Source organism: Choloepus didactylus, chromosome 12 (genome assembly GCF_015220235.1).
Source record: "Choloepus didactylus isolate mChoDid1 chromosome 12, mChoDid1.pri, whole genome shotgun sequence".
NCBI classification, from domain to species: Eukaryota; Metazoa; Chordata; class Mammalia; order Pilosa; family Megalonychidae; genus Choloepus; species Choloepus didactylus.
The window spans coordinates 38,178,788-38,200,261 of NC_051318.1; the positions used below are offsets into that span (position 1 = coordinate 38,178,788).

The following is a 21,474-nucleotide window of genomic DNA, read 5'->3' on the forward strand; positions in this document are numbered from 1 at the left end:
AAGCCCAAGGTAGAAGAAGTTTAACTGGTGCTAGGACTGGTATTGTAACCTCTGCAGAGCTTGGAGCACTCTTCTTGACTAGATCACTGGTTTTCAACCTTGGCTGCACATTGGAATCTTAAATAATCTGCTGCTGGGGTCCCATCCCCAAAGATTCTGAGGTAATTGGTCCAGGCTGAGTCCAGTGAGGCTGTGGCATCAAGCTGTTTAACTAACCCCCCCCCCCCCCCGTGATTCTCATGTGCAGCCAAGGTTAAGAATTACTAATAACCCTCAGCAGGGCTCTCTAAGGTCACTGTTAGTAACGTGAGACTCTTCTTGCATGGAATTGCAGAACAAAGAGTCCTGCCATTCTTCCTTGTCTGCGTCCTTCTCCACAAGTCTCTTTGTCCTGAGGCGGGGCAAGTATCCCCGCATCATTGTGGGTTTTAGTTCACTTCTGGGAGATGACTCCATCTGGGAGACGTCAGGCAGCATTGGGTGGTTACTGTTACTTCCACCCAAGAACCCATTAGTATCATTTATATCTTTGAAGATTGAGAGCTGACTGTGTAGGAAATAGTAGTGCAGATTTGTTTCTTAGGTTCAAGAGGAGCCTGGGTGTCCTGAATCAATATTTGATGTAGAAATGAAAGTTCAGATCTTAGACTTTCTTATCAAGTCAAAATCAGGAGCTCAAAGTTTCCCCTGTTCTGTTCATGTCAAAATATGTCATTGGGTTGCTGCTGTGTAGATCAGATTAGGAGTGACACACTAATGTGTGATGATGCTGGTTCCTTGACAGGATACTCTTCCCTGAAATGCATAAGGGACTTCCCAGGGCAGGGAAGGTCAGATAGGTACTGCGAAGTTGCTTTGTTGCTTCCACTCCCAGAGTTGCTTGGGTTTTAGACACTGCAGAGATTTCTGGTTTCACGATTTCCCTGTAAAAAGGGCATTTGACTTTTTCTTATCTTTTTGTGGCTTATAAGCTTTCCATTGACCTTGTATGTATATATTCCTGGGTGTATTTTATAAAAAAGGCAGCTGAATTTTCAGATGGGGTGGGGTGTGGGCGCTTGGAGAAGATCATGATGAAGAGTGAGCTTTAAACTTGTTAGAATGAGCGAAGACCTTTATGGGTTAACAAGCTGGCACTTGGATAGGAATGTAGAGAATCTAAAGCCCAATACTGCTTTAAGTACAAAAGGCATCTTGAAATTTAATGGTCAGATTAATCTGATGAGACTGTGATTCAGGGTATTTTGTTTGCTTGTAATTAGCTTTAAAATTTCTTATTTATGGGAAGAATAATTCTATTAAAACAGTAGGAAAATTGGTATAAAGTTAAGCCATACTTAATCTCTTAAGGACAATTTTGGCATTCTGTTTATATAGTATATTCTCAGTAAGTGTTTATTTTGGCCACTGTTTTTGTGATTTTTAAAATGTCTCTAAAACTGAGTGCTGTCTTACAGATAGATGATCTTACTTGTTCTTTGGTGTGCTTGCTGAAAGTTCATGCCAGTTCCGGTAAAGGTAGCAATAATTAGCTGCATTACCCCTGCAACGTGATTTTGCAGTATTCCTCAGTTTTTTTCTCTTACACAGTCTAATAGGATCCTCTGACAGACCTTTGGGGCATATACTTCAGGCGTCATTATTCCATTTTACTGAGAAGTTAAGAACTTGCCCGGAGTCACACAGCCACATTTCACAGCAGGAAGAAAATGAAGGTCTTTTGATTCTTAATTTTGTTGTCTTTCCCTTGTGTGTTGCTCCCAGAGCTTGGGAGGCAGTGATCAATCTGACATGAAATCAGATGATGATGGGCTCAAGTTCAGGCTCTGTCATGTGCACTGTGCCTTTGGACAAATCACATAACTGCTGTAAAATGAAGATAAAACTTCAGAGCAGGCACTCAGAAATGGTGGTCATTTTTCTTATGGCTTTATTCTGCCCAAGCCACATTGCAGGACCAAAGAGTTTCACTGCCTCTGATGTGACTGTTGAGGAAGTCAAGGACACACTCAGTGGCCATCTCCCAGCCCTCACCTGTCTCTTCTTTCCCGTCTTGCTTGTTTATGTGCAAGTGTTTTTTAAATGTTTCCACTCTTGTTCCTTTGCATGAAGATGTTTGTTTCTATATTTGTGCTTGTTTGCATGCAGGTGTTTGGTATGTTTCTAGTTTGCTAGAGACCACAGGCAGCTGGAGGAGACATTAAATCTTAACCAGCCCCAGCTGCTTGCCAGGGCACAAAAGTTGCTCATTGGCAGAGCCGTCTCCCCTAGAGTGTTTAAAAGCTCAGCACTCAGGGCAGGTGCTGCTCATCTTTGACAAAGAGAAGTGTGTGGAGCAGCTGTCCATGGACTCTGACCTGGGCAGTTGGCCTCCCTGGAGGATGCGCCAAGGTGGGATCTTTTCCCCTACTCTTTTGGACCCCTTGTGTGCTGTGCAAGCAACAAAGCAGTCATTTGCTGGTAGCTTCTGTTGTGCCTGAGCCTGTGTCCCCGGATGTACCATAGAGCAGCTTGCTCCACAGTGACCTTCACTTAGTTTGGCCCTAGGGAAGGCCAGAGTTTTGGGAGTCTAACTCATTGGTAGGGGTATGAAAATATAGCTGGCCTATGTATTGTAATCTACAGATTGTTTTATAAGGTGATGTCTTAGTTTCAAGTAAGTTTTTGCTCAGAGATTGTTAGGATTTCTCTTTCAGAAACTATTTAAAAATGTATATTTCTCTTTGTGAACCACATGGACCCCCTGACAGGCTAGTTGAGTGTGTCCTCTCCCTCTTGGCCTCTAGGCCAGTGTTTTTTGCATCTTTTCTTCTTTGCCATAATTCTCCCTGACTAGGGTCTGCTTTCCATTCCCGTTTAAAGTTGCTACCGCTTATCTAAATTTGATTCCTTTCTCCTGAAACTGCCTGTGGAGTACAGACTTCCTTGTCCCTGCAGACAGGCCCTTTCTATTTTAAGGGATTTAGTAGTTATTGTTCTAGGGAAGCTAAAAAAGTTAATGGAATTCTGCAGGGTTCTCAAGGCCAAAATCTATACTTTCTAGCATTATTTCTTAGATGTGACATTAGAGCCTTGTAATTTGGATTGGGATCTTTGCAGCAGTGGCTTGGTGCTCTCTCCGCAAGCAGGGTGTTAGAACACCACCCAGGCTTGCAGGGCCCTCTGGCTCTTCTGGTTATTGATTTATTTCTCTTTACCAGGTATGGACTCTAGATGGTCTGCCCTTGTGCCTTGTGGGTTTTGCTGACGTTTCTTTGTCTCTTTCTGAAGGTGCTCACTCAGGCCCTATAGAATTTTGGCAGTGATTTGGCAGAGCTGAGACTTGAACTTGTGTTGTTTAGACTCCAAGTGCCAGTGGTCCCTAAAAGCCATCATATTTGGCATGTAATTTTAAGCATTCAGAAGGGGACAGGATTGAATAATTCTGTACAGTACCTTATTTTGGGGGATGTATCTAGTGTCTTTTCTTTCCAGGTCTTTATAGCTGCTGCTCTAAATGAGTTTTTCTGCATACTCATAGCAGAGGGCTATTTGCTGTATACTGAACTCCAAAATTAATTAGGCTGTGGCTGCATTTTTCTTGTCTCCTCCACTCAATGCTCTGAATTTTCCCAGGTTAGGATGGCAAGATAAAATATGTTCTCCCCCCCCACTTCCTTTCATTTTACTCTTTTTTTCTTTTTCCAAAGTAGGGGATTTCCCTGGTTCTGTCTGGCTTTTTCTTCTCTATGCTTTCTCCCTTCTCCCACCTCTCACTAATTTTGGTATTCTTGTAGGTAGTCCCAGTAGTAGTTGTCATTTACTGAGAACCTAAACTGTGCTAGACATATTTTACATGTATCACACAGCTCTCACAAGGATCCTGAGGAGATGTGGGGGTGGGGTGGGGTGGTGGTGCTACATTTTAGACGAGGAGGTGTGGACTCAGATACATTAAAAGACTCATCAGAGATATCCAGGACCACACAACAAGTAAGGGAACCCACATCTTTCCTGCTCCAAGGCTCTGCTGTTGTCATTACACTGTTCCTCCTAATACCTGACTCCTGCCCCCCAGTCTCACTTCAACATCAGTAAGTCATCTTCTCCTGATCGGCTTCTCCTCCCGACAGGGCTACTTTCTGGAACTGGTGGTGTGCTGCTTTCCTCCTAGTGCCTCAGCTCCCATGTCGGCCCTCCGTGGCTCACTCCTCCACCTCCCCTGTCCCATCCCGCCTTCCCCCTGGCGTCTGAAGACAAGTTCTTAAGTGGAGATTGTAGTCTTGGGGAGAAACAGCCTGTAAAAAGTTAATGCTGTTTTGGTAGGTTTTAGATCTGTGGTATGAAAAGCATGCTCTGGGAAAGAGATTAGGGCTGTTTACTTTGCTTAAAGTTGTGGAAGTTGTCAGTTTTGAGGTGGGTATTAAACAGTAAATAGAATTTTTCACCTCTAACAGTGAAATACAGTAGCTTGTTTCAGACAGAAGAAATTAGGTGTAGAAGGGCACAAAGTTGAGATTGGGCTTTAAAAATAATCAAAAATTTTTAAACTTTTTATTTTTAAATAGTTTAAAATTCATAAGAAGTTGCAAAAGTAATGCAGAGTTCCTTTATCCCTTCACCATGCTTTCTCCAATGATGGTATCTTACACAGCCATAGTACATTGTTAAAATTAGGGAATTGGTGTAATACTTTTAACTCAGCTACAGACCTTATTCGAATGTCAACAGTTTTTTGGGTGTACTTTTTTTTTTTTTTTGATATATACTTCTGTGAAATTTTATCATGTGTGTGGATTCGAGTAAAAATCACCACAATCACGATACAGAACTGTTCCATCACCTCAGAGAAACTCCTTTCTCATCTTAATAGCAGACCTTTCCCCTTTTCTGACCTTTGGCAATACCAGATCTGTTTTGTCTCTATAATTTGCCACTTTGAGAATTTTATATAAATGGAATCATACAGAATGTTTTCAGACAATGTTAGGAAGTTGGGTAACAAGAGGGTAAGTAGGAGTAGTGGCAGAAAGTGGAACCAGAAAGGAGGTTTGGGGTTTTAGATTCACAAATTGAGTATTTGTGACTTCAGTCCTGAGGGTAGTTCGTCATTATCGGTTGTTTTAAGCAGTGAGGGAAGGAGATTTCAGGAAGATAAACTGCCAGCAGAATATAGTAAGGTCTCGATGTGGGTAAATTAGAGGCTGTTAAACCATGGAGAGGAGGTGGCTGCTGGGGGTGAGACAGCCAGGGCGCAAAGAAAGGCAGAGGCGTGGGAAAGGGGAGATTGTATCGAGAGACAGACACTTTTTTTTTTTTCATTTTTATTGAGATTGTTCAGATACCATACAATTATCCAAAGATCCAACGTGTACAATCACTTGCCCCTGGGTACCCTCATACAGCTGTGCATCCATCACACTTAATTTTTGTTCAGTTTTTAGAAACTTTTTATTACTCCAGACAAGAAATAAAGTGAAAGATGAAAAAAGAAAAAAAAGAAAAGGAAACTCTAATCCTCCTCTATCCCTAACCAACCCCCCTCAATTGTTGACTCCTAGTATTGATAGTACATTTGTTACTGTTTATGAAAAAATGTTGAAATACTACTAACTGTAGTATATAGTTTGTAATAGGTATATAATTCTTCCCTATATGCCCCTCTATTATTAACTTCTAATTGTATTGTCATACATTTGTTCTGGTTCATGGAAGTGATTTCTAGTATTTGTACAGTTGATCATGGACATTGCCCACCATAGGATTCAGTTTTATACATTCCCATCTTTTGACCTCCAACTTTCCTTCTGGTGACATATATGACTCTGAGCTTCCCCTTTCCTCCTCATTCACACACCATTCGGCGCTGTTAGTTATTCTCACATCTTGCTACCAACACCCCTGTTCATTTCCAAACATTTAAGTTCATCCTAATTGAACATTCTGCTCATACTAAGCAACCACTCCCCATTCTTAAGCCTTGTCCTGTATCTTGGTACCTTATATTTCATGTCTATGAGTTTACATATTATAATTAGTTCCTATCAGTGAGACCCTGCAATAATTGTCCTAATGTGTCTGGCTTATTTCACTCAGTATATTGCCCTCGAGGTTTTGTCATCAACCCATTTTTTTTTTTTAATATGGTTTTGTTCACTCACCATACATTCCATCCCAAGTAAATGATCGATGGTTTTCTGCATGATCATACATTTATGTGTTCACCACCTTCACCATTATCTATATAAGAGCATCTACATTTCTTCCACAAGGCAGGAGGGAGAGTCAAAGAAGGTAGAGAGGCAAAAGAAAGAGGAAAAAAAAGACAGCTAGGAAGCAGCAAAAGGAAAAATAACCTTAAATCAAAGTAGAATAAAGAATCAGACAATACCACCAATCTCAAGTGTCTAACATGCCTCCCCTATCCCCCCCTTGTATCTGCATTCACCTTGGTATATCACCTTTGTTACATTAAAGGAAGCATAATACAATGATTCTATTAGTTAGTCTCTAGTTTATGCTGATTGCATCCCTCCCCCAATGCCTCCCCATTTTTAACACCTTGCAAGGTTGACATTTGCTTGTTCTCCCTCGTAAAACAACATGCCTGTACATCTTATCATAATTGTTGAATACTCTAGATTTCACCAAGTTACACAGTCCCAGTCTTTATCTTTCCTCCTTTCTTGTGGTGTCTCACATGCTCCCCACCTTCCTCTCTCATCCGTATTCATAGTTAACTTTGTTTAGTGTACTTACATTGTTGTGCTACCATCTCCCCAAATTGTGTTCCAAACCAAACACTCCTGTCTTCTATCACCCTGTAGTGCTCCCTTTAGTATTTCCTGTAGGGCAGGTGTCTTGTTCACGAAGTATCTCATTGTCTGTTTGTCATAAAATATTTTGAGCTCTCCCTCACATTTGAAGGACAGCTTTGCTGGATACAGGATTCTTGGTTGGTGGTTTTTCTCTTTCAGTATCTTAAATATATCACACCACTTCCTTCTTGCCTCCATGGTTTCTGCTGAGAGATCTGCACAGTCTTATTAAGCTTCCTTTATATGTAATGGATTGCTTTTCTCTTGCTGCTTTCAGGATTCTCTCTTTGTCTTTGACATTTGATAATCTGATTATTAAGTGTCTTGGCGTAGGTCTATTCATATCTCTTCTGTTTGGAGTACGCTGCACTTCTTGGATCTGTAATTTTATGTCTTTCATAAGAGATGGGAAATTTTCATTAGTTATTTTTTCTATTATTGCTTCTGCCCCCTTTCCCTTCTCTTCTCCTTCTGGGTCACCAGTGATACATACATTATTGTACTTTGTTTCATCCTTGAGTTTCCAGAGACGTTGCTCATATTTTTTCATTCTTTTCTCCATCTGCTCCTTTGCGTGTAGGCTTTTAGGTGTTTTGTTCTCCAGTTCCTGAGTGTTTTCTTCTGCCTCTTGAGATCTGCTGTTGTATGTTTCCATTGTGTCTTTCATCTCTTGTGTTGTGCCTTTCATTTCCATAGATTCTACTAGTTGTTTTTTTGAACTTTTGATTTCTGCCGTATACAGGCCCAGTGCTTCCTTTACAGCCTCTATCTCTTTTGCAATATCTTCTCTAAATTTTTTGAATTGATTTAGCATTAGTTGTTTAAATTCCTGTATCTCAGCTGAAGTGTACGTTTGTTCCTTTGACTGGGCCATAACTTTGTTTTTCTTAGTGTAGGTTGTAATTTTCTGTTGTCTAGGCATGGTTTCCTTGGTTATCCAAATCAGGTTTTCCCAGACCAGAACAGGCTCAGGTCCCAGAGGGAAGAAATATTCAGTATCTGGTTTCCCTGAGGGTGTGTCTTAGAAAATTGCTCCACCCTTTGATGCCTCGGGTCACTGTGCTTTTCTGCCCAGCAGGTGACGCCTGTTAGCCTATAATTCTTGACTGGTGTGAGGAGGTATGGCCCTGTTCCCCCAGGCTCTGGGGTCTGGTTCTGAATGGAAAGGGTCCCACCCCTTTCCTCCTAGAGAAGACAGACCCCCCAGGTGGAAGTCATTAGCATTTCAGTGGTCTTGCTCTCTGCTTGTGCTGTCTCCACCCTTCTCCGCGTCACAGCCCTGGAAACTGAAAATGACTGGGGCTTTCTCCACTGACCCAAAAAAGAAACAGTCCCTTTAAGACCCAGTCCAAGGTGACCCTCCGGCTCTCCCAGGTCAGTCGTCACCCAAAGCCTCTGTCTGTTTTTGGGGATGCGTACCTGTAGTGAGCAGTTCACACTTGCTACTTAAAACCCCAGTTGGAGCTCAGCTGAGCTGTATTTGCTTGCTGGGAGAGAACTTCTCTCTGGCACCACGAGGCTTTGCAGCTCAGGCTATGGGGGAGGGGGTCTCACGACTTGGTTCTGCAGGTTTTACTTACAGATTTTATGCTGTGTTCTCAGGCATTCCTCCCAGTTCAGGTTGGTGTATGATGAGTGGATGGTCTCGTTTGTCCCCCCGCAGTTATTCTGGATTATTTACTAGTTGTTTCTGGTTTTTTGTAGTTGTTCCAGGGGGACTACTTAGCTTCCACTCCTCTCTATGCCGCCATCTTGCCCCTCCCTCCAGACACCGTTTTTGAAGAACGGTGGGCACGATTTGGATATACAGGTTGAAAGAGGAACTAAGGGTACAGGGTACATTTAGGGGAAGACGTTGGAGTAGGGGAGCTGGGCAGGAATGGAAGGGTAGGAAGAGAATGGTTAAAACCAGCAAATAGATATGTTGGTAGGAGGGCTAGACCAGGGGGCTAGTTGTCTGCTTGACTAGGGGGCTGGGTCCAGTTGGAAGAGTTGGTAGTAGCTGCCTGGAGAGATGGGGTCAGAGGAATTCTGAATTCAGCTCCAGGAGGAGAGAGTTCTGAGATTCGTTAATGATGCTTGCCCACTTTAAAAAGGGAAAGGGGTAACACATGCCGCTAATCTACCGTCCATGACTCAGCACTTCCTGGGTTCTTTTATCTGTTGCTGTAGGAATAGTGATGTGATAAGTACCAGGTATTAAAATACATTGTTTTTTAATGTATTATAATGTATTTTAATGAAGATATGGACCTTTGGTTCATATCTTCATTTTTTCTAGTGTGATTTGTAGTTTGGGGAGCTTTACTTACAGTTCTTTTGCTGCGATCTCAGCTGTCCCACCCATTCCAGACTGGTGTATGATATGTGTCTGGTCACAGATGTCTCCCAGCAGTTGTTCCAGACTATTTACTAGTTGTTCCTGGCTATATGCTAGTTGTTTCCAAGCACTAACTAAATTCCACACCTCCCTGTGCCACCATCTTGCCCTGCTTCCTCCGTTCTCTTGCTAAACCCTAGAGTAGGTGACATTGCTGTTGTGTCTTCAGACTCCTGAAGGCCAATGTAAAGTTGATGGTTTTGTTCTCTCACTACACTGGGCTTAGGGAACCAGGTTTGGCCTCTTTTTTAAGATGAGTGAGAACATGAAAATGCTCACCTTTGTCTTTATCAAGGAGAATAGAATCAGTATTTAGAACAAAGAATAGATGCAAATTATCTTTCTTGTCCATTGATACTTAGTGAACTTGCAAAAGAGATGTAGTAATGAAAATGGTAGGGAGAATCCACAAATCATTTATCATTTATATTTTACTTCAGTAAATATCAGCATGTGAACATAATTAATCTGTAAAAGACATTAGTCTGTTCTGGGCTAACCCTGGACTTAGTGGAGCAAAGGAAGAATGTTGAGCTGACCTGGTGTGTGTACATGAGAGTTCCTACTGACCAGGGAGGACAGGAAGGATCTGGCCTGGTTTTAGAAACCTCTGTATCCAGCTTAGCAGAGCCCTTATTATTCAAGAGTTGTTGTTTTTCCACGTGGCTGGGGACCAAAACATCTTGGAACTCTTTCCGTTTGTCTTTTTGCCATTGAGTCTAGAGGTGCGTCGGTGAGCAGGTGGAACTTGAGGTGAGAGGAGAGAGGCGCAGCTCCTGTCACTAACACTCCAGTAGCAGTAGGAAATGCTTGTTTTAAAGAGTCTAACCTTCCCAGATGCTGTCCTTCGATTTCTTAGAGGACTTTTTGGTTAGCATACTTACTCATTGCTGGGCCTTTGAATCCCTCCTGGTCTCGCAGCTGCCACTGCCCCACTGAACCGTTGGAGTTGGTGCTGCTGCTGGTGGCTGAGAGGTACTGGGGAGGGAGCACCAGACTTCCACGAATACACAATCACTTCCACATCCATGATGGCTGAAAGCAGTTCCTTGTTTTCCTCTCTTCACCAGTAGTTGGGTTTGGCGAGTCTCTTTCTAGCCCTGGAACTGCATCTGGCCCTATCCAGAAAAAGCTTCCCCTTTCAGACTTGGGAGCCATGTAGGCTCCCTTGCAGTACCTGTTTCCCAGTCTCTGAAGCTGTGCTACCCTCATGTATTCAGCTTCTCTGTTTTCACACTGCACCCTCCCTGTGCAGCCTGTGTCCTCTTCATCTCCTTTCCTGAAGAGGGCTTGATCTTCTCTCGCCATCATCCCATCTCTTCTACCTCTGGGCTTTTTGGGTGAAGTGGAGGGGAGAGAGGGCCAGATTTTGGTTGATGATGTCAACAGCTTAATGGTGTTAGGGGACCGGTAGCAGGAGTAATGAGAAAGAATAGCAACTGGCCTACATAGATGTATGGCTGGGGCTACATAGATGTTGTAAATAGGTCAGGTTTTTTCTCTTAAATTTTTTTGATTTTGTTTTTGCCCAGTCTTGTTTCTGTGAACTGATATGCTGTGTCCCTTATTTGCCAGTCACCACATAGAATTTTTTTGTGTGTGTACCTATAATTTTATATCTTGGTGTTAGTAGAGTGTAATATGACACAGACGTTTTTTTTTTCTGCAATGCAAATGCTATATAGCCAACCTAATAGTAGTGAAATTTATGGAGTGTTTACTTGTTCCAGGCTCTGGGCCATGAGTTACATGGATTATCTCAGTTTATCCTTGTGAGAAAGCTAAGAGGACAGTACTCCTAGCTACCCCATTTTACAGAGGAGAAAACCAAGCAAAAGAGACATGGAGTAACTTGCCTTGGTAACAGCTGGCAGAGGGTAGAGAAAGAATTGAAACCTGCCTGCCAACCTCTTCCCTCCTGCATGCTGTGAATTCCCTTGGTCCATGTCATTATAAACATTTTTAAAGGGTAAGAGTCATCATTCTGTTATATTGAATCATTAGTTGATTTAACCCGTCTTCCATGCTGAATGGAATGATCAGCCATTCAGATTAACTGTCAGTTTGAGAAATTAGAGTGTTCATTTGTGTGTTCAGGATTAAAAAGGATTTGTATAAGCAGCATAAACTTTATATCAGAATTTGGCCAATTAAGATTTTTCTTCAGGTCTAATTTCTTAGCATCTGAATTACACTTAGATGTACATTTTCCTTAGGAGTCTTCAGTTGTTAGGAGTATGTGTTTTGAGATCTCGTGGCTCATTCCGTCCAGAGTTGGAGGGCTCTGTGTTCTGGCTTTAGTTCTGAATTACAAGTGGGGGATTGTTGACCCTCCACACTGTACTTTGTGGTGGTGTAACAGGTACTTGTACTTTGCACATGTTTGATTTCCCATAGCCTTGTACGTCTAGGATATTCCAAGCTTTTGTGTATTTCGTTGCACCAAGAGAACTTTTCCATGTCTTAATCAGTGAGAAATTGCCGTTGAATTGTTGATTCCAGATTCACCTGGGGGTCTTTTCCCTTGGCGTTCTGCCCTTCCCATGACTCCTGAGCCCTGGGTGAGTTTTCCTGGGCACATTGGGGAAGGGACGTAGGAACAGTTTAGCCCTGAGACTTGTGCCTGGGCCTTTTGATCTGGGCAGATGCATTTGCTATTTATTTTGTTGAGTTGTTAAGGATTCTGACATTGATATGATTAAGTACAATAAATGCCCTAGTTTTCCTAAATCTTGTAATTTTAATTAAATTTAATTAAAGATGCGATGTGTGTATGTAGGAAGGCCTAGAATTGAGCTGTTTGAAGTTAACTTGGCAGGTTAGCCTGGTGGTGTCATGATGAAAAATATAAGAAAATAAAGCCACCAGAAATAGGAAAATCAAGTCTCATTTCCCTGAAGTTTTTCATTTAACCCTGAAGCTCCCCGAAATAGGAAATTGGGATCTTTCTCGAAATAGATGGCAAAGGTTTTGATGGACTTGTAAAGTTATGATTAGGGAAGAGAAATCATTGCTTGAATGTTATTTCCAGACATAGCACTAGGTAATATTTCTATTACCTTGTTTCAGACACCTGGATTGGTAGGTGCTAAATCCTTACTCTTAGTTGCATTTAATCTAGAAAGATGGTATTTTTATCTCTTTATCCCCTCAACCCTTCCTTTAGAGGAGGAAACAAAGGCTCACAGATGTTAAGTAGCTTGTAAGCAAGCACATAAATGAGATTCACACCCGGGTCTACTTCATCTTGCTTTCTTTCACTATAGACAGATTTTTTAGAGAAGCCATTTATCCTTCTTTTCCTTAGAATAATTCTATCCCAGCTCAGTCTCCTAAGGGGAAAGTTGTATTGGCGTCCTAATTGATGTTTTTGAGGGCTGAGTCTCTGTCCTGAGGAGTGGTGTGCTTATGTGCAGTCAGCGCCCAGTCCCACCATCACTCCTGTCTCCCCTCCCCACTTTCCCACCCCCAGCCCAAGCCTCGTTCTAGGAGACGGTTAGATTTTTTGGAGGGGACAGTTGTTGGGGGATGGCAGGTGGGTGTCCTGACTTTCTCCTGATTTGGAGAAGGCTGAGCCACTGGGTCTGCTGATCGCTGCCCTGGGAGTGGGGTTAGGATTCCTTAGGTGTGTGGGGTGAAGGGCTGGCAGGCCGTTCTAATTTGATGCTTATGACCAGCACTTAGGTTTATGCTGAACTTTCTAAAAAGAAAATTCTCAATATAGTTGGCAAAAAGGCACCTTTTCTACCAAGGAGATCTGCTTTCCTCAGAACAAATTCTGACAGCAGAATTCCTGAGGTACCTTTTTGAAATGGGCCATCTTTGGCATTGATTTTCTTCTGGCTATGAGGCAACACTATGGTAATGAGTTTATGTAAATTGCCAAAGAACGAGGAATGCCCGCAACTGCTGACCCTGCTTTGCTTAGTGCCCTGCCGTCGCTGTCTTAGCAGATGTCTCCCATCTTTCCAAGGACAGTTTTTAGCCAGGTTTACAGCTGCTAATAGTGGTGAGGAGTTCTCAATGACACGCAGCACTTGAGAGCAGATGTGAGACAAAGCAGCTGCACTACCAAATTTACAGGTGGCAGATTCCTGGAAAAGGTCTTTCCGGATGGAAGATAGTAAAAGTAGTGAAAACAGCTGTTCTCTAAGTTATCTTAGACTAGGCAAAAGGAAAAACAGGAATTTATTAAAATGAAACTCCTTTCCAAGTGTAGAACATCTGCCTTTCCCCCTGAGGAATAGATACTTTTCTACTGCGATGATCTCTCTTGAATTCAGTAATCTACTTTTGTGTGTCATATCACCCCAGACCTTTGTAGCTAAAACAGTGGTTCTTTGAGTTGACTGGGTATTGCTTGGACACACTCTTGTGGCTGAGGTCAATTGAAGACTGGCTGGGGCACCTGGGACAGCTGGGAGGGCTGGGCTTTTCTCCTCGAACTTCGCTCTCTGTCAGGGTGCTGAGCTCCTGCTCGATTCTTCTTCATGTGGCCTCTACGGTGGGCTGGACCAGGCCTCTCCATTATAGTGGAGGCATTCCAAGAGCTGCAGGGCCTCTTACAGTACAGCAGCAGTGGAAATCACAAAGCCAGCCCAGATTCAAGGGGTGAGAAGAAGGAATGCCTCTTGTGGGAGGAGCGGGCATAGTCTCATAGGGGTGTGGGCACAAGGGAACTTCTCTTGGTTTAGGTAGATGTGAGCTGAAAAGACATCTGCTCCCCACCTACTCAACAAACAGCAGCAGGACAGGAGCAGGATAACTAAAATGGATGCTCCTGATCAAGGGGGTGGGAGTGGGGAATGAGAGGCATACAGCAGAATGGCCATGGATTCTGAAGTCTGGCTGGGTCAGGGTCCCTTCCACAGGGAACAGGGAATGTTTCTTAATTAGGGCCCAGTTTTGCTTTCTGGGAGTGGCTTGGTTCTTCAGGGTTTTTTTTTTTTTTAATTAATTTTATTGATATATTCACATACCATGCAGGCATACAAAACCAAGTGTACATTTGATTGTTCGCAGTACCATTACATAGTTGTGCGTTCATCACCAGAATCAATCCCTGACATCTTCATTACCACACACAAAAATAACAAGAATAATAACTAAAGTGAAAAAGAGCAGTTAAAGTGAAAAAGAACACTGGGTGCCTTTGTTTGTTTCCTTCCCCCATTTTTCTACTCATCAATCCATAAAGTAGACAAAGGGGAGTGTGGTCCATATGGCTTTCGACTTTAGGGATTTTTTTGTTTGTTTTGTGACTCTTGTCTCCACACTTTGGGCTTTGCCCTCTGAGTTGCTGAGAGGCCCTTCCTTTTACTAGTTTTAGTCTCGGAAGTTATGCAGTATAACTTTGCATATTCTGTTGAGTAGCCTTTGCAGCCTTCTTCTGCTTATAGAAAGTTGGGGGCTCAGGATCTTTTGATTTTCAAACTATCTCAGTACCTTTTAGTCCAAGATGTTATATATTAAAAACTTTGGGGTTTCCTATGTATTAGTTTATAGTCCACCCACTAGATAAAAGCCACACCGTCAGTTTTTTTTTTTTTTTTTTTTTTTTTTTTTTTTTGAGAAACTTTTTTCTACTTTGGGACACATGGAGGGTACTGAAGGACAACATCCTTAAGTTTGTTAGAAGCCCATTTGTTTAGCTGAGCATCTCCTAGTTCCTGCCTTGAATCTTCCTGAAGTCTTCAGAGAAGGTCTTACAATTATACCGTCGATTTGATCTGTATCCTGGGACTGTGTCCGCTTCTGTCTGTGTCTTTATTTCTTGCATCTTTACTGGCCTAAGAAACTCCTAGATGAAGTTTTATTTTATGACTCAGCAAGTCCTGGACCTTCCATATTGTCCCTAAATTCTGCTTGTAACCAGAAAACGGTTCCTTCTTTCTTTTCACCTCTCTCTTGGCATTCAACCATGGCCCAGCCTTTCTGCTTGGAAATCTCTTTAGAATTAGGTACATTTTTTTTGATCTTCACTTTACTGCAGTTCCAGTTGTTCTGCCACTGCATAACATGGATCACACTTACCAGCCTGCAGTAATACTTTCTTCACCACCTTTCCAGCTTGTGCTCAGTGTGCTCACCATGCTCCAGCCCTCACTAACGGCCTCTCACTTATTTTCTGGCCTTCACCCACCATCCGGTCCCAAAGCCAGTCATGTCGTAGGTGCATTAGGGCAGTACTCTACTTCTCAGTATCAGTTTCTGTATTAGTTACCAATTGCTAGTTGAGTAACAAACCAGCCAAAAACCTGTGGCTTGAGACAACACATTTACTATTTTTCACGATTCTGCGGCTTTACCAGGCAGTTCTTGTGGCCTTTCCTGGGTGCTCTCAGTGGCTGTGGTCAGCCAGCTGCTCAGCTGAGCTGGGTGGTCTGAGGGCCTCACTCACCTGTCTCTGACCTCCTCTGGGCTTGATGCAGCCTCTGGGATGGGCCTCTCTCACCACGTGGTCTTGTCACCGTGTGGTCTTCTTTCTGAGCTTTTTCACCACCTGCTGGTCTCAGAGTCCTAAGAAGGGAGCACTGCAAGGCCTCTGGGGCTTGGCCTGGAAGTCTCCATCATCACTCGCCCCACATTTGGTTGGTCAAAACATGTAGCCAGGCTAGTACAGATTCAGGGGATGGGGAAACAATATTTCTTGATGAGAGGAGTGCCAAAGTCACATTGCACAGGAGTGTAGACACAGGGAAGCATGATTAATGGGGATTCATTTTTGTAACAATCCATCACATTAGTCTTGTCATCACTGAAGGGGTTTGGATAAATTCTTATTGGCATCTTTTTTAAAAAAAATAACTCTCAAAAAGAAAATGCTACTGTTTTTCTTAATATGGGATTTGGGGCTCTTGGCCCAGGGATGGCAATAGACCTAAAACAAGTCATTTTTAGCAAGACAGCTTGTGAAAGCTGTCTTGCTTCTCACTCCATTTTCCTGAAGCAGTGATTCTGTGTCCTCTCCAGATCAGCAGCACCTGCATCACCTGGGAACGCTCTAATAATTGAGCCCCACCCCAGATTTACTGAATCAGACACTTTGGAGTTGGGGCCTGGGCAGTCTGTGGTTTAACAAGGCCTCCAGGTGATTCTGATGCACACTAAGATTGGAGAATTACTTATTCTAGAGAATTAAAATGGCAACCAACTCTCTTCTGACTTAAATCAGGCTATTACCTTTTCCTTATCCTTTCTAGCAAGAGATGTTTCATCCCATTCCCCTTTTTCTAGGCTCTCAAGTCCCTCTAAATTAGGATATTGTTTGTAATGTCTAACCTGAATCCTGTTTGTGTCAGTGTAAGCCTGGAGTTTTCTTACTGCTCAGGGGACATTTGTTGATGCTCACATTGTGCTCAGGCACATGAGGGTAAAGATGAGTAAGGCATGGTCCCTGAATTCCTTCAGTTTATAGTCTAGCAAAGGTCATAGATGTAAAACAGGGAGAATACGAAAGTTGAGACCAGTTCATGGAACATGACAAATACTGTTTGTACGTGTTGAATTTGATGTCCAGGTAGAGAAGATATGTAGCAAGTAATTGAACTAAGGAGTTAACACTCAAAAGGCAGGGCTGGAGGTAGCAATTTGAAAGTTATACTCTACTATATGTGATGATTTAAAACCATTTTCTCAAAGGTGGCTATTTGTCAGAACCAATTGGGGTGTTTTAAAACATGATTATGTGCCCTCTTCCCTCCATGTTCTTCTGTGAGAGTGTTGAGATGTTTCTACTGCCAAAGTGTCCTGGGGGAAACACTGCCCTGAGACATGAAGCTGTATGTGACAACACCTGTATGTGACAACCCCGCAGAGGTGTAGAAAAAGAATAGGAGGCTGAGTGTGGAACCTGGGGGAATGCCCAGGTAGGAGCCTGGCTTAGGTTTTAGGTGGAGTCCATCAGTGAAGATTTAGAAGGAACTAGAGAGATTAGAAAAAGTGGAGAGTTGGGTTGTAGATGTCAAGGGCATGGAAAGTTAACGATGGTGAACGAGTATCATATGCACCACGGAGGAGATGTGGAAACTGCATTGCTAGTGACCAGAACAAAAGCCAGTCCAGGACTGTGGGGAGGGCAGGAGCCAGACAGCAGTGGGTTGAAGAGTGAGTGGGGTCAGGACTTGACAAGTCTAGATGGTTTTCTGGGAAATTGAAAGGAATTTCAAAGGAAGGTGAGAGTGAAGGAAAAGGGTGACTGTCAAGGAATTTTTTTTTTTTTAATGGAAGAAATTTAAGCACTTTGATAAGACAAAAGTAAAAGCCAGTAGAGAGGGGTAAGGTGAAGAGGAATTATTGATGAAGTTATATCCTATAGACTGGAAGGATGGATTCAAAAGCCTAGGTTTTAGGATTGACTTTGAAGAAGAGGAGGGTCACTGCCTTATCCTGGAGAGAAGGTTGGAATGAAAAGGGTATGAAAACAGGAAAGTTTGTAGCTGCTGAGAATTGGTGGTAGCTCCTCACTGCCACATTTCCCTATACTTGAAATGAATGTTTCTTCTGTCTTCTTCCCTGTCCCAATACCACTCCCACCTCTCCACCCCCACATTTTAGCAGTGTGTGTCTGAGATGAGGGTGAAGGGGCAGGTTCAAGGCAGTTTTGCAGGCAGGCTGAGTGGGATGTGACACCCCCCTTCCCCCCGAGATCGTTGCGATTTTGGGGGCTGTTCACAAAAATAACATTGAAGGGTGTTCAATCTGGAGTACTTTACAGGTTTGAAATAACTTGTAGCTTAATACTATTAATAAGAGGGTATTTTAGAGGTTTTCCAGTAGCTTCAAAAACAATCTCACTTAGAAAAATTATCCGGGGCTTCTGACTTTTGAAACCTGGGGATCATGGACTGTGTTTGTTTTTCTCTCTCTCTTTTTTAAAGCCTGGATATACATTCAGGCTTTCTGAGTAACTTTGGTGGCTAAAAGGCATTTGAAACATAGTTCCATGACTGAAAAGTAATTTAGCAGTTTAGCTCTGGAAAAATGAAGTAAGTCGCTATTAGTAACCCAGTTGATTATTTACTGCAGTGCTTCATGTGGAAATGAAGGTGGATAGATAGATTTTCAACACAATGGATGTTTAGCTTTTTATGAGCCAAGGGGATCATGGTTTAAAAGTATAGAATTTATAATTCCAGGAGTTTGTTAAACATGCATGATGGAGACTGCCCCCTTCCAGTGTGGCAGAGCTGTAAATGATATGGTCTGTGTCATGCCCTTTTCTTTCCTGGTAGCCCTAGGACATGCTAGCACGTCCAGCACACAGACCTTGCTTTGTTGTCGTTTCTAATACGGCCGTTGGACTTCGTAAGCTTTGCTGCTATTCATTGGGCCATGTCAAAGTGGTCTTGGGTCTCTGCCTTACTTTGTGCTAATGAAATCACCTGTGACTGTTTAGCTGGCACGTATTGTGGTGGGTTGTTTTCACGTTGTTTTATACTGTAGCACCATAAGACTTCCATTTAGCTCCACCAGAAATGGGCTATTTTTCAAAAGTCCCCTGTAAATCAGTTGCCTGGAACTCGGTTGTATTTCTCCTTGGAAAGCAAGTAATTGGTTAGCGTCTGGTAGTTTTCAAAACTCCAAACTGCTGAAATTGCCTGTGACTGTGTATATGACCCACTTGTATTCACTGAGTGCATTTCTTGTCTTCCTGTTCCTTTTATTCTTTTTCTCTTCTCTTTGTTCTTCTTTACCTCCTTTTCAGTCGTCTTTTCTCCTTTTTCCCTCTTCCTTTTCCCATAATATTTACAGTTTTCTTTGAAGGATTAGCAGGACTTTTAAGGGTTGGCTTGGAATCTTCTTGCTCATGCTGAAATGTTTCTGAGACAAATGTGTTCAGGTTTTGTTGCTCCCAGTGTCCTTTCTTGCCCGGTGGTGTCCAGTGGCCCAGGCTAGTGTGTCTTGGTATTTGTATTTTGGTGCTGAGCAATTACTTAGCATCCCTAGCTCTCACTAAATGTCAGTATTGCTCTCAGTTTTTGTGACAGACAACCCCCCACTCCATTTCCAGATGGCTCCTGGGGGAGGGTGACATGTTGCTGCCCCCCACTGAGACCCAGCTGTTGCCACATCTCTGTGCAGGCTAACCATTAGGATGGTGTTTGAGCTCCTACAGCTAGTCTCTTGGAAATGTACACTGTATGTTGTATTCAGCTGATAAGATTCAGTGATGAAGAGGTTTTTAGAAGCTACTTAAGTGCATGAGATTTAAGTTAAAAAAAAAACTGCATGTTATTTTTCTGGAATCTGGGAAGTATCTTTTTAGTTAAGTGGAGGGCAGTTAGCTACAAATGAAAGATAAGTGGGTATTATATTATTGGACTTTGAAGCATGACCTGTTAGAAAACAATTATAGTTATTGTTTAAAAAAAGTTTTGTTTCTATTATATGTATCTAGCCAGTTTAACCCTGTATTTTGTAAGTAGCAACTTGAATTTAGGAAACTGGGCTCAGGTAGGAGGAAAGTGGAATTTTTGCTTAGTTAAGAGTGGTTTTTCAATAAATGCATATGTCCAACATGTTCAAACAAGTGTTTTGATTTTTATTTACTGTAATTAAACAAAGCTGGAGCCTTTTCCATTTTGCAGAATCTAGCAAGATACTTGCTCTTGTTGCACACTTACTAATGCACACATGTAGGTAATTAGCATTACATCCTGAATGTGAGGAACTCTGGTTCATAACCAACCCGATCCTTACATGAGGAAAAAAAACACGTAAGTCCTTGAAAGACTATGGTTTGTAATGTTATAAAGTAAAAAGAAAAAGATGTCATAGCACTAGGTTACTGACATTTTCTCTTCTTTTCCTTCTCTCCTACAGAACCTGAAAGCAGATCCAGAAGAGCTTTTTACAAAACTAGAGAAGATTGGGAAGGGCTCTTTTGGTGAGGTATTCAAGGGCATTGACAATCGGACTCAGAAAGTGGTTGCCATAAAAATCATTGATCTGGAAGAAGCTGAAGATGAGATAGAGGACATTCAAACAAGAAATCACAGTGCTGAGTCAGTGTGACAGTCCATACGTAACCAAATATTATGGATCTTATCTGAAGGTACGGCTTAACTTAAAATAAAGATGCGGGTTTTCCTTTATGCAGCACTTGACCAAGGACGCCAGCAGTGTGTGTAGAGGACTTGACTAGGACAGTAGGTTTTCAAGGGAAGGGAGAATGTTTTTGACCTTTGCGTTCAAAAGAACCTAGCTTTGATAGTTTTGTCATCCTTAAGTGTCACTTATGGAAATAAATTTCTGAGTAGGAGTTGATAATCAAAATCATATTTCTTGCTAAGTTATAACAACCATTAATCATCTGATTTTAGGATGGTTTATGATTAATAATAAGTCATGTTAACCTAAGAATATTAATTGCTTGATATTTTCAGTCATGTGGTTTAATGCTACCTTTTAAAAACTGCTAAATGTTGATAATGTTGATTGGTTAACTAGTTTTGTCTATACTTTTAAGAATGCTAAGCATGCAATTATGGTATACTTAAGTAAATAGTAGTTATGTAATACTACAAATTCTCCTTGATCTCCACCCATTTATTTGAGAAAGAACAATATTAGAAATGGTTTTTCCTGCATGGAACCATTTTACCATTTTAGACATTATAGAATAATCGTGTTTCACCTCCATGAGAGATTGAGACTGTTCCTTGTGTTTCAAGCACTTCAGCTTATGCCCATTTACACTTAACAAATGTATCTTTGAAAATGGGATTTTGGAAATCTTAAGAATGTGGTGAAAAAAATTTGGAATAATTCTTGTGAAATCAAAGCTTCATAAGTATAAACAACTATTTTCTGAAGGAGGCAGTGATAAATTTGGCCTCTTATCTCCTGCATTTATTCCGTAAATTCTCTGTTGTACTTGTAGCCTGCTCTGTCAAAAAAAAAAAAAAAAAAAAAAAAAAAAAGATATTATTGGTTTTAATTTTGCAGAAATGTCATGAAATTTAAGTGGAATGATGGAAATTGAGAACCATTGAATTACTGAAGTGAATCTTTAAAAGAAATCATCTTTGAATGGTAGTTGTATCCATTCCCCCCACCGAGCATTTGGGTAGTGGACAAGGGATTGCAGCATGTCACAGGTCAAAGGTGACATTTCCAAATGGAAAGAAAGAGCTTGGGAGTCAGATGTGGTAGATTTGAATTTCCCTCTGTCATTTATTTTGGTGTGTGGCTTTGAGCAAAAATTTTTTAAAACTGCCCTGAATTTTAGCTTCCTCATTTGTAAAATGGAGGGGGAAAAACAACACACATCTTGTTGTTATAAAGATTACGTGG

General features: G+C 41.8%; 1 protein-coding gene across 1 annotated transcript in view; it reads left to right on the plus strand.

Annotated features, from left to right (window-relative positions):
• The window catches only part of STK24 (serine/threonine kinase 24), a 147,797-nt gene that overhangs the window by 47,127 nt on the left and 79,196 nt on the right, over positions 1 to 21,474 (plus strand). Inside the window, 2 exon segments of the mRNA XM_037800492.1 lie at positions 20,002 to 20,163; positions 20,165 to 20,233. Coding sequence (XP_037656420.1) covers positions 20,002 to 20,163; positions 20,165 to 20,233 — 231 coding nt within the window.